Source organism: Pavona decussata, unplaced genomic scaffold, assembly GCF_977016875.1.
Source record: "Pavona decussata unplaced genomic scaffold, jaPavDecu1.1 SCAFFOLD_133, whole genome shotgun sequence".
NCBI classification, from domain to species: domain Eukaryota; kingdom Metazoa; phylum Cnidaria; class Anthozoa; order Scleractinia; family Agariciidae; genus Pavona; species Pavona decussata.
The window spans coordinates 801069-814119 of record NW_028145546.1 but is presented as its reverse complement, the minus strand read 5'-3'; the positions used below and the strand labels follow the sequence as shown (position 1 = coordinate 814119).

The 13051-nt window shown below is 36.9% G+C and overlaps 2 protein-coding genes across 2 annotated transcripts; both read right to left on the bottom strand.

The window, feature by feature from the left end:
- Positions 1 to 3060: 3060 nt before the first annotated feature.
- On the bottom strand, positions 3061 to 9998 carry LOC146468046 (uncharacterized). Its single transcript, XM_085124774.1, has 4 exons — positions 9640 to 9998; positions 6923 to 7187; positions 4808 to 5764; positions 3061 to 4067 (listed from the first exon to the last, which is right to left on the bottom strand). Exons 1-4 carry the CDS (start codon positions 9827 to 9829, stop codon positions 3827 to 3829), a joined length of 1653 nt encoding a protein of 550 aa, XP_084980900.1. The 5' UTR covers positions 9830 to 9998; the 3' UTR covers positions 3061 to 3826.
- Positions 9999 to 11046: 1048 nt separating this feature from the next.
- LOC146468045 (uncharacterized) lies at positions 11047 to 13045 on the bottom strand. Its single transcript, XM_085124695.1, has one exon. It carries the CDS (start codon positions 12948 to 12950, stop codon positions 12090 to 12092), a length of 861 nt encoding a protein of 286 aa, XP_084980821.1. The 5' UTR covers positions 12951 to 13045; the 3' UTR covers positions 11047 to 12089.
- Positions 13046 to 13051: the final 6 nt, after the last annotated feature.

Below are 13051 nucleotides of genomic sequence, written 5' to 3'. Positions count from 1 at the left end.
AAGCACTTACATAGAACGATGTTCATTTCAAGCAACAAGAAATTGTTAACCAGCATTACAAATTCACGAAGTACTGTATTTTGTTAGTTCATTGACAAGTAGAACGAAGAAAATGTCCCATAATCTTGAATGAAATTTGTTATAAATAATATATAGTAACAATGCCAGTGAGATGAAATGTGTAAACAAACACAGCACAATGGACAAGTGGTTTATGGATAGCAATGATTATCAATATTTTTCCTCAGAATTCTTGTTCCTAGTTGGTGAAGCCTTCCCAATCTAATTTAGTTCAGGAACAAATTAGCTACATAAAAATATTAATATTATTGAGTTTAAAGATAACACTAGTACCATAATACTCTTCCTTTTATAAACATGGATTACATAATATTATAAAAAATTCTCTTTCATGTTGATGTGACCTTACATGTACTACATGTAATGGAGAGATTTTAGGATCACGTTTATGGCGAATGTGAGATTCCCATTCATGTTTCCTTGAAAAAAATGAGTACATAGATAAGAATGGTGCAAAAAATTCTGGCATTTGATGCCAACGCCAAACTACTCAATTTTACTGAGAAAATGAAAACAGCGAGCAGCAAAAATATAAGATAAACGTGGTCACGTGGTCATTTCTGCCGTTTCCCATTTACGTAATATTCTAAATCTCCCTTAGCTATTATTATTATTATTATTATTATTATTATTATTATTATTATTATTATCATTATTATTTCTTAAAATAACTGCTGTTGCAAGGGGATTGGGAGGAGTAAATAAATTAAAAGGGGGAAATTATTATATTCCAGGTAAACTTAGGATTATGTTGGATTATTCACTTGAGGACATCCATTATTTGCTGCTATGATCCATTTGGTACACAAAGCTACATAATAGACAGCCTAATACGGTTCTCTAATCACCACATACATGCGTACAGCATACCCTGATTGGCATAGAAGTTAGATAGTGTTGAATATTTCACCATGTGATTTTGAACGTGTACTGGTAAGTAGAAATAACACTAGAAACAATTTCATGTTAACATTTAGGTTCCCTTTTGATCTTTCATGATGTCGTCATTGAATACACCCCCTCCCCCCCCCCCCCCCCAAAAAAAGAGGCTGGTTGCCAAACTTAAATGAACTGTCAAAAAAATTCAACTAGCACATTGAAGGGGTGCCTGGAAAAAATCCCTGTGACCTCTGATAAATTACTAGATTCTCCTTCCAAATTTTCTTGTTTTTACTTGTGAAACAAAAGGAGAATTTGAACTTACACCAAGTCACTTAGGGCCTTATTCTGTGCACCCATTCAACATTTATCGTTATTCACAAGGGGAAACAAACTTTGAGTAAGTCCCCAAGGAAGTGTCACTGAAAGCAACTACACTGCAACATTGTCACGGTGAGCTCTGCTTTCCTTTGATAGATCACTTCTGTACTCACTCTCCAAATTTTACAAAAAAAAAAGAGAGAAATTTCTGTTTTTGCTGAAGTTTTGCTTCTTCCAAGGTTGACTGTCCACTTTTCAGACAATACACTGTACTTTAAGCCCTGGAAATATCCTCTGAAATACCAATGCCTGAAGGGGTTTAGTTACTAAATAATATTGTTATTATTATTTTATTATTAATATAACTTACAACAAATTTACAAACCATTCATTATGCACTATAACAGTAACAATAATAAATTATTATAAATTAGTTTCTTTACGATGATAATGTTAATATGCTAATTTATTACTATTATTATAATCTTTCATAAAATCGGAAACCAAACAGTTTGACAGTTTGTCACTTGGCACATGCTTTAAAATCAATTAATGTTGTACTCACTTAAAACAACTTGGACCCCACAAACTGTAGCGTATCCATATTTGGAGGAAACAAACCAAACTTGCATTATGAAACACTGAGATAAACGGATATAAACTTTCATCAAATTCTGCCAACACACCCCATAAAAAACTACAGTACAATGAGGACCATGAATCTCAAGTCTATCTGATTCAGATATCTAATTGGGACTTTCCTAAAATATACATCCCGACACTAATAATGCCAAACAAGCTATAGTGTAAGATTTATTTCAAAGAAATCATCCCCTCTGTATGAAGAGAATTTATCAAGCTTTAAGAAGAAGCCAAAGGGGAACAAGGTAAGAAATTTAAGAGCTAAAGAGCTATACTAATGGTGATTGGCAGTGCTACAGAACATGCACACAACAGAAAATCCTGTTTGTATCTAAAAATGCAATATTTCACTATAAAAATAACCCTTTCTTCATGCACCAGGCACTTCTAGAAAATAACTTTCTGCAATTCACAGTCTATGCTTTTTTCAGTCTTGGCGGTATTGTCCATAAGATTGTATGATGGAAAGGAACCTTCTCAAAAACTGCCACAATGCACCGATGGTCATCAGCCATCCCCTGGGCGCGCAGGGGGTACCCGGGCATGGAGGAGGAGTTTGTAAAGTTCCCTTAGAAAGTGCTAATTTCCCCCTCTTGGAAGGAGTCATAAAACGAAGTTAAGAAATTGCCGCTCTGAGAGAGTCATCACACACAAAAAAATTGTGAACTCAATAGTCAGGCTCTCTGTAGTAAGTGTCATCTCCAGTTAGGATCAAGCGTGGCACGATTTGCAAGGCAAAACCTGAGCTGATTGAATCTGCTTTAGAGCAAGTAGCACAAGATGAGCCTAGGAAACTTCATGCGCAGTTGTCTGTTTGCCCGTCATTTACAACAACTACAACATGGCTTCTTGTTTTACAAAAGCCCAGGGCTATTGTCCCAGATGGCTAAGGTACTAGGGAACAAACCTCCCTCATTTTTACTCCTTTTTAAGCAAATCATCAATCAAATCTGAGTAAACAAGTCCCCATAAAAAGGCCCACTCTAATCTCACGGGTTAGCTGATGATAAGTGCATAAGATAGATACTAATTAATCTATTAGTGTACAGTAACTATTCTTGACTATCTCTGGTTGATCATGGTCAGGATGGAATTTATACTACATGAAAACATTGGCTCTTTTTTTTTCAGATTTTTCCCATGTTTGTTACAAAAATTGTGAAAAACTGATTTGGTTTGTTCTTCTTTTGAGAAATCTCCTCATGATTATTTTCTTCTTAGTGAGAACAATTTCATGTTTGTGCAAAGTTACTTTTATCAAATAAATTGTGTAGTTGACCAAAACAAAGCAAAGTTCCTTGATGTTGTGTCCTTTAGTTTGATGCAGTCAGTCACATTCATGACCTATGAAAGGTGGCCTGGAGTACTTGTTAATGGACCCTGTAAAATGTACATTTTTGGCATTTTGATTGGCTGAATGCAAAGTAAGCTGCTACAAAGTGTTAATGTTCTATAAAGTGTGAAAATACTGCAAAATGAAAAACTAAATAAAGAAAATGATAAATAAAGGTGAGTGGTAATGGCTACACATATAACAAAGTAACGTGATTACAAATTATTTTTTTAAATTAATTTTTTCGAGAATTGGTTTATAACAGAGGTACTGGTTGTGCACTCCCATGAGTCTGACCAAATGCAAGCTTCCAGCAAATTTCACTACTCACAGAAGATCATAATGATGTTCCCTCCCAGACTGTAGTCCCATTAGCTAGCCAGCAAGAGTTAGTTGCTTTCCTTAGCTAGACTCCGTTCACCTGCACTGCTCTACCATGACTTCAGACAATGGCTTCATACTACCTCCCTTAAATGGTGGTGAATAAGTTAGGTGGCACAGTCAACTGACGACTCCTACTGACACTTGTTACTCAACGACACCCGTGCATTACTGTGGCTTTCCCTCGGATTATCTGTTGATGGAGTTTTCAATCTTCTTGATAGTCGATTTGTCCAAAGCACACAAGTCAAAATCCAATGTTGTCTCTGTCAGCTCAAAGCGACCTGTTGTTTCTAAAATGTCAGCTACTCTTTGAAGTAGACTTGAGTCTTTTAATGACACAAGACGCCTGTACAGTTGAACAAGTTCTGTCGGAGGACTCTGATGTTCACTACTGCTTTGTTTATTGTCTTGTTGCTTAACTTTAGAGCTATGAGAAGACAAAAACACAGCTTTGTTTTTCAATTGTAGTATTGTTTACACTGTACTATGAGTACTAGAATGAAAACTAAGACTAATATTGATGAAATTAGATCATTATGACCAACACAGATCCATTATACCCAACCTGAGGTGCTTTCCATTTAGCCAAAATTTCTGGTAGAAATGTAAATGGTACACGCAGATCAAATGGAAATTTTCCAGAACAAACAGATGACCTTGGGGGTACTCCACTTTTTCGTTTCCAACTTACCGTTCCATTTGCACAAAATTTTGTGTTTTCTTGAGTCATCATTGTCCCACGACGTATGTTTTTTGATCAACCAATGAGATTGCAAGTTTGGAACAATAATTATTGGAAACAAAAAGCCTTACCAGTTGAAATGGAAAGTTTCCAAAATTTCCGACTGAAAATTTTGGCTTAATGGAATTCAAAGCGCCCCTGGACATACCACTGTCACTTAAGAGCTACATGTAAAACAAATCATGACGAAACACAACCTCCCAACCATAAACAACAAGTTTGCCTGAAAATAACACTATCACCAACTATGACTTCAAATCTTGCTCAAGCTGATGCTGTCATGCTTTCATCTGAGGAAACAAGTTTCTCTATCACAAAATTCTCAGTGTCAAGTATAATATTCAGAATGCAAGTAAATTCCCATTGAATGTGTCACTTGCATTTTGCTTGTCTAAAGGCTAATTAAACACAAATAAAACCTTTACCTTTGTTTGGTAGAAGGTGACTTGGTGGTGGGGCTTTTCAACCCATTTTTCCTTCCATTTTTGACAGTGTCAGAGTTTTTTGCCTGAGTGCTGCTGTTGCCCTTTCCTTTACTACTGTCCTTAGTTTGTGATGTACAATTTGGAGAAGCCACAGCACCACCTGTTGGCTTCTGTGCTGATGACGGGTGTATTGAACTAGACTGAAATGGTGTAAAAATGTCAACCTCGTCATCATCATCGTCCTCATCTCCAATTTCTGCTAATAAGACATTCAGCGCTGTGTTTTTGTTCCCACTAGTTTTGCCCGACAAACTTGAACTAGAAGTACTACTTGACCAACTATCCCCAGAACCACGTCGGAAAGTAATCTTTTCTACTTTCTTCTCGTCTTGTTTAGTCTGTTTAGAATCTTCCTTCGGAGATTTGAGCTTGGCTTTCTTTGACGATGTAGAATCCTTGTGCTTTGAAGTGTTAAGTGCATTGTTAGACGTTCCAATCTCCAATGACGATTGTCTATTTTTCTTCTTGTCACTGGTAGAACCTTTTTTAGTAAGTGATTTAATTTTTAATTTAATATCCCTCACTTCCTCCGGTTTGTCCTTGTGTTCGCTACCAGCCACTGGTAGCTCTAATGGAATAAAACCAACAGGCTTGCTTGACTTTGCAGTTCCTTCATCTGTTTTCTTCTTCTTCTTTTTCACAGAAGGTTGTGTTTGTGGCTCATCTGCAGCTGATACACTTGATGATCTTTTAAGTCCTGGTGTAGAAGCTTCTTGAGTTTTAACAGTCTTGTTACCCATCGATCTTTCGTGTTTAGTTTTCTTGTTTTTGTCTGGCTCTTGTACATGTGTTGATAGTTGTGGAGCACGATGTGTATCCATGACGTTGTTTGTTACTTTACCATCTTTGACATCTACACTGTGTTGAAGTGCTAAGCCATTTCCAGGAGATGAAGAACTAAAAATTCAAAAGTAAACACACAAGTGAGAACAAACATTACAATGCTATCCAAAAAAGCATTTATTCAACACGAACTGATGCTAAAGATTACCACGTTTGACAAAAGAAAAATAGTAAATATGGACTTTTACACCTCAGGGCTCAGTTCATAGTTTAATTAGCTAATCTTGGATTAACGTGAACTTTGATTCGAATTAATTGCTAATCAGTAGAAGATTCTCCCAAAAAATTTTAGTCCTTTAAATTTGACTTCAAGTTTCTTTACCATAAGCTTAAAATTAGCATTTGAAAGGCATTTTTAACAAGCGAGTTAAAAACTTTGGTTAAGTATTAATCGGGGATTAGGCTTAACCGGCTTTCGCACAACCGTGCCCAGGAGGAATAATGTCAGTTTAGCACACTCTTGTGCTTCACAACATGTGCATGTAACTAGCCAAAAATAGGTAACACTGGTTTCTGTGTACTAATAAACATTTCAATGTTTCAACTGATACATAGACGTTTTTTGGCCGACCGGTTGGCTCAGTTGGTTGAGCATCGGACTACTGTGTGGGAGGTCGTGGGTTTAAACCCCAGCCGGACCAACACTCAGGGTCTTAAAATAACTGAGGAGAAAGTGCTGCCTTTGTAATGACATCTGCAAATGGTTACACTTTCTAGTCTTCTCAGATAAGGACGATAAACCGTAGGCCCCGTCTCACAACACTTCAATGTTCATAACCCTGTGGGACGTTAAAGAACCCACACACTAATTGAAAAGAGTAGGGCATGGAGTTCCCGGTGTGTTGGTCTGGTCTTTGTGCTATTTCATGATTAGTAGTAGGAGGAGCCTCGTTATTGGAACTTATCATTCTGTGAGTTCTCTCCTGTCAGAGGTTCTCCTCTGGCGAAGTTTATAAATAAATAAATAAATAAATAAATAAATAAATAAATAAATAAATAAAAGGAACACTACTAAAAGCTGACACTGTAGGTTCAGGTTCTGTCGTTCCCTTGGGTCTCGCTTCTTTTTGGGACGGCGAACACAGGCTTATTTCTCTGAACAGCAGCTGGAAATCAAGCCTACGGACACTGCTGAAATCAGAATTTTGGCACTCTAAGAAGATCAAGGGTCCATCTACATGGACATGAGAATTTGTGCATTTTATACAGTACCTGTTCAGTCCATTTGCTGTGCTTAAGCCAGTAGCAATCCCTCCTCCTTTGATGAGTTTTTTCTTAAACTCGTCTGTGGGGTTCTTAAAGGTAAGAGCCTCACTGCGAATGTGATCAATTGGGGGAGAACCATACACAGGCAAGAACAGGTCATAGTCAAATTTCAGTTTCCTTGGCTCTTCTTTGCTCTTGAAGTACACTTCAATTGGGAGGAAAAAGCTTCCATAACCAGCTTCGGCTACTTGGTATGGAGGGTCCTTCAACACTGAAAGTAAACATTATTGTCAACACTTATGTACACTTGGATGAACCACAACCTCAATATGAACAGTTAGATTTGAAAATACGCCATGTACAGAACAAAATTATGCACAGCAGCAAAAGTAGGAACCCTCCTTAAAAATTAAGTTTCCTAATAAATAAAGTATTATTATATATTAAATATTGTTTTAAACTTCCATACATGTATATACCATTTACTACAAGAAACAATAAATAAAAAGAGCAGGATGCCGTTAGAAGGCACAAACAAATATTAGCAAGTTCTTTTAATATATTCCTTTCCATTCAGTTTAATCTTTGCTATCAAGGGTCACTGTTTTTCCTCAAAAAAGGAAGTTCAAAGAATGGACTCAACTGTTTGTATAAATTTTGCAACGAAAATAAGACATTAAACAAAAGGAAAGTGGTTACATGTGGAAAGAAAATTTGACACGAATGCCAAAAAACCAGAGCAGAGACTATAAAAACATCAGGACATCCTAATGGTGATTTTCAAAGAAAACAGAATATTCAAGTACAATTGGTGGGAAACACAACAGAAGGCAAATGAACAAATTTCATGACCTTCAGAAGTCATGCAGGCATGTTATCCTTATCATTTTCCTCTGTTTCTCAGCAATCATATGGAAACCCATCACAATCAGCCTCCTCAAGATGTTTTGTAGTAGGCACAAAGAGCTACAACCAAAACGGTCTTGAGGAAAATTACTTAGAACTAGAGGCAATGAAATAACCGTCTATAGCCAGGCAAAATTGTCAGCTGCCAGTACATCATTTTGGGCCGTGAGGGCTGCACAATGATCACATACCTCTTTTGCGGTAATCAGCTAGGCCTTATACATGTTTGTAAAGCCTATAAAACGTTCTTGCGCAAAAACAAGGACGAGCAAGGGTAAAATACACACAAGTGTGAAATATAATTAGAAATACTGTCTTTTGAACTGTGGATAATTGATTTGACAGCAGAATGATGAAAGACCATCTATTAAATATTTCATCTCCAGTTCAAATATATGACATAATTTTATATGCTACAAACTCATAACATGCCCAGCTAAAAACTGGCTTGATAGCTCAGTTGGTAGAGTACTGCAGGTCGTGGGTTATGGGCATGTACTTTTTCTTTTTTTTTAAGCTTTCTTTTCGCAGCTGCTTAATTTAAGCTGCATAAAAACTGTGGTGGTCTATTAAAGACCTTACAATAATTTTTAGAGAGCAAACTTGTTTGATAAGGCTGCAGAAAAAAATCCAAAAAGAAATGAAAGTGAACCTTTAACAAAAACAGTAATACAAGGGATGTTTGAATACATGTATAAATTTGTACACAGGAAGCTTGAATCAGGGAAATATTAAAGGTACAATATTAGAGAGCAAACGTGAATGATAAGGCTGCAGAAAAAAAAAATCTGCAAAAGAAATGAAAGTGGACTTTTAACAAAAAACAGTCATACAAGGGATATTTGCATATAAATTTGTACACAGCCAGCTTAGTCTTTAAATCGAATTTTCCAATTGCAAGAAAAACATCATTGAAGAAAATTACCAAATGCACTGAATCAGGGGAATAGAAAAATCCTTGATATTAAAATCTCCAGAACTTTTGACAGATACAAAGGGATGTGAAGGTTTACGATACATTGAACTACGAGTGTTAAATGTCAACAGTCAAAATCACCCCAGTTTCGGAGGGTTGATCTTGCGAAATATAACCTTAAGGTTATTAACTACCTCATATTACAAAGAACAAGTTACGGCGATCCAGTTATCTGATGAAAATAAAGAATTTATCACTCGAAAATAAATTTAGACTTCATCTTCAGCTACACTTATTATTGTGCCAGATAACAGGCAAGAACCGAAAAACAACAGCAACAAACTTCTTAACGAAGATCACAATGAGAAAGAAAACTGATAGGCTTTGATTAGGCCATCAAAAATGCAGACAGTGCTTTTACAAGCTTGCATAACAAACATTAGGTTAAACGTACAAGATATCACTCCTCCAAAACTATCAAGGACCATCAAATCAATGTCAAACATTACTAAGACATTTAAATAAATGTAAGCCTGACCTCCTCGGTACAAATTATGAACTTTTGTAACGATTTTCTCCGCGTTGAAATGACAGTTGAAATTCGCGCTGATTCACGCCAAGGGATAAAGTGGGCAAAGGTAAATAGCTCTTAATCTTTTTGCGTTACAACAAAATTAGCCTTTTAAATGACTGACTGTGGATGCAATAATACACGAGACAAAGAAAGTGTACTGGCTTGCATCACAATAGTTTTACAAATGCACAAAAACATACAAAAATCAGGTATTCCGTGTCTTCCTTTAGAATAAAATTGACCGTCTACGAACCATGGAAAATCTTGAATGATTTTTGACACGCACCTAACAGAAACAGCAACTAGATAAGCTTATCATTCCCCTACCTCTTTTCGGCTTGGTAAAACTCTCGTGCAAATAGAACACGACCTTCTCCACGAAATGAGAAATATCACAGCTATCAGGACCCCGCACAAATACGACCCAATCGTGTGTAAAGCCTTCGGGACTCGTCGTTTCTTTACAAGAAGCCCTGTGCCCAAGTTCGATTTTGACCCCGACTTGAACACTGTCCATTTCAATTCAGTGGTTGTGCTTGGAACACGTAAAATCTCAACACATAGGTAGCAATTTACGAGTCGGCGATACCCAACGGGCCAGCACAACCACTTCGGCGGATAAAAGCACTCAAAACTCGATGGAACGTAAAGACATATTTGTCCTTGAATTTGTTCGATTCATTGACAGTTTCTAATGCGCTTGCGTTCCCAACTCTCCATATATGGCAAGCTTTTGTTCCAATCGATGAGGTTGAGGGGGGATTGGAATCGTACAGATCGAAATATTAATTCTCCTTATCCATCGACAAGGGAGCCTATGATATGCAGTTATTGCCTACTCTTCTGAAAAAGAAATCAAATGAATACAATTTTTTTGGTAGGTACTTTTTGTTGCCTTTTCTCTTGTAGCCGAGATGCCCAGCCATTATACTGTACTGCAGGCCTCAGTTGTTCAAAGAGTGGACAACTTTATCCACTGGATAAGTCACTATCCAGCGGAGCAAATGTACTCCGACTAATGCTTTTTGCAAATTTCCCACACAATTCCATTCTTAATTTGACAAATGTTTCTACAGTCTTCTACCCTATCCACAAATTATAGGCTAGGGCTATCAGGAAAATCTTGCGCACATTTTATCTGCTGGCTAGCGACCTATCCAGTGGATAAAGTTATCCGCTCTTTGAACAACTAGGGCCAGATGTACATGTTCCTAAAGTGTCCATAAACTTACCCCCATTTAATTAGGCAGAAATGGAATTAAATAAATGACAATTCTTGCAGTGGCTTTTCAAATAGCTCAAAAACAAAGATACCTCTATCACCCGGTTAAACAAAAAATAAGCGCAAGAATGGCACCGCACCAGAAGCAAAACCCACCAACTTTTTCTGAGTTGCAGGGATGAAATTTTTAACTATCCAGGGAGCGCCAGGATAATTTTCTGAAGATTCTCCGACCTTTTCCGAAGATCCGAAAATACCTGAAGATGTTCCGAAAAATTTAAAAGTTCCCAAGAAATTGACTTTGCCCCTAAATGAGCATTGGCAACAATAATTTGGCAAATCGTATCTGGTTATAGTTTTCATGTATATTTTGGAAAGTGGGGCAGTTTAGTATGAACTAGCTAGCATTGGTGAGCCAGCCCTTTTAACCTTAATGCTTTGATTACCGTGCTTATCAGGTGGCTTATGGCTTATGACCATTTGTCATGACTAAAATTAATTAATGTGCTAGCTTTCATTTGAAGTTTGTTTATTAAACCTTCAAGCAAATTCCATTATTTATTTATTTTTATCTATCATCATCACCACTACCACCACAGGCAACCCAAGCAATTATTAAATCAGAAGGTGACCTTTCAGTGCAAGCTTAACATTGAGTTACAGGCTGCCGGTTGAGAATTTCTGTGAGCGCTTTATAACATTATATATGACTTTGTAAGCCCGAATAACATGTTATGGATTCCAAAATTATGTGAAATAAAGCTATATAATATAGCTTTATACATTTGATAAAATGAATACAACTAACTCATCTCTACTTAGGGTTATTCCACTGTTTCAAGATTGCTTTGACAACACTGTTATTCTCTTTAATCTTATGAAGGGAATAACAGTGTTGTCAAAGAAACCCCTAAACAGTGGAATAACCCCAACCCATGTAAGAATACACTAGAGGTGAGTTACTTTTATTCATTTTATCGAATGAAAGTTGAAAATATAGCTTTATTTGATGTTTGGGAACTACACACTCAACATTTTATTGCCCAAAGTTTTGTAAAGTGCTCATATTCTCAACAACCACCCATAACTCAATACTACTTGTGCTCAATGGTCACATAATTAGTTATTTCTTGCTCTCTCTACTAATGTGTGCTTGGTCACCCTGTGCTACCACCACTTATCATCGTAATCATCATCATTATTGGATCTAATAGGAGAGAAATTCTAGGTCTTTTCAGTCATTCCTGTCACAGGCAATAGTGGTGATAATTTAATAATTAATAATAATAATAATAATAATAATAATAATAATAGTATATTATTACTTCTAGAGTGCTATTTACAAAGACCGATCAATAACGCTGGCGTCTACTGAAGATCTCAAACCCATCAGTTTTGTTCCATTGCGGGCCATCAATAACATACTCTAAATGTAATACTGTATTTCTTATTGTAAGTTGTTTCACACAAAGTGAATGGAAATTCCCCCCAGGTTTTCCAGTAAGTGGAAGTTACCCTCCTGTATGAGCTACTGTTTACTTAGCATTGGAGCTGATCAAGGCATTCCATTTTTGGGTTGTTTCTGTTTTTTCCTCACCTTGTTAACTTTTTGCAAACATTGTTCCTCTACATCGTTGCAAACTTGTCTTTCACCAGTGACAAAAATGTGCATGCGTTCCAAATTTCTTGGCAGCAAGGCCAATTTGTTGTCTCTCAGGTCAACACGGCCTAAATTGGGCAAGTTGTTCACTGAACTGCTGTTCAAAGACTGGATCAAGTTTGAATGCAGACTCAGGAATTCAAGTTTGTTTAAGCCACTCAAGTTTTCAGGGAACTTCACAAATTGGTTCTCTGAAAGATTTAAGTGCATCAAGTTTATGAGAGAATGAAAATTTTCTGGTAAAGATGAAAGTTGATTTTTGGCTAAGCTGAGCCATCTCAGAGATTTCAAGCCCGCAAAGTTGTCCGGCAAAGACTTGATGTTGTTGCACCCTGCACCAAGTTTTTCCAACTGCACAAGATTGCAAATTTCAGGAGGTAATGACATAAGCTGAATATTGACAATCCATAACTCCTGCAGAAAAACCAGCTCTCCAATTTCTGAAGGCAAAAATCCCAGATTGTTATGACTCAAACACAAAATCCTCAAATTTGTTAGCTGGCGAAATCCTGAAGGTATTAAGGTCAATTGATTATGATCAAGTGCCAAAACTTGAAGACTTTTCAATGTGACAAGTTCCATGGGAGGCATAATAATTCTGTTGTCATTCAACAACAAAGTTTTCACTTTGCCAAGTTTCTTCAACGAATCCGGAAGAACGGTCAGATCGCGGTGGCTGAGATTTAGCACTTGCCACTTGGAGCTTACAGCACAAGCCAACAATTTATCCACCTCTTTTTGAGCTGACTGGTACATCTACTCTGGTAAATATTGTTGAACGCTTTCCACGACTTCTCAAAAGTTTTAAAAATACCAAAAACATCGGAAAGTACTCATGCGCATCCGTATTTTGGTGT

Bases quoted from the DNA above. Each gene is read 5' to 3' on its own strand.
- LOC146468046 (XM_085124774.1), bottom strand. From the start codon at position 9,829: ATGGACAGTGTTCAAGTCGGGGTCAAAATCGAACTTGGGCACAGGGCT. The intron at 7,188-9,639 runs GTAGGGGAATGA...GTTTACTTTCAG, and splicing joins TTTTACCAAGCCGAAAAGAG to TGTTGAAGGACCCTCCATAC. The intron at 5,765-6,922 runs GTACTGTATAAA...TTGAATTTTTAG, and splicing joins ACAGCAAATGGACTGAACAG to TTCTTCATCTCCTGGAAATG.
- LOC146468045 (XM_085124695.1), bottom strand. From the start codon at position 12,950: ATGTACCAGTCAGCTCAAAAAGAGGTGGATAAATTGTTGGCTTGTGCT.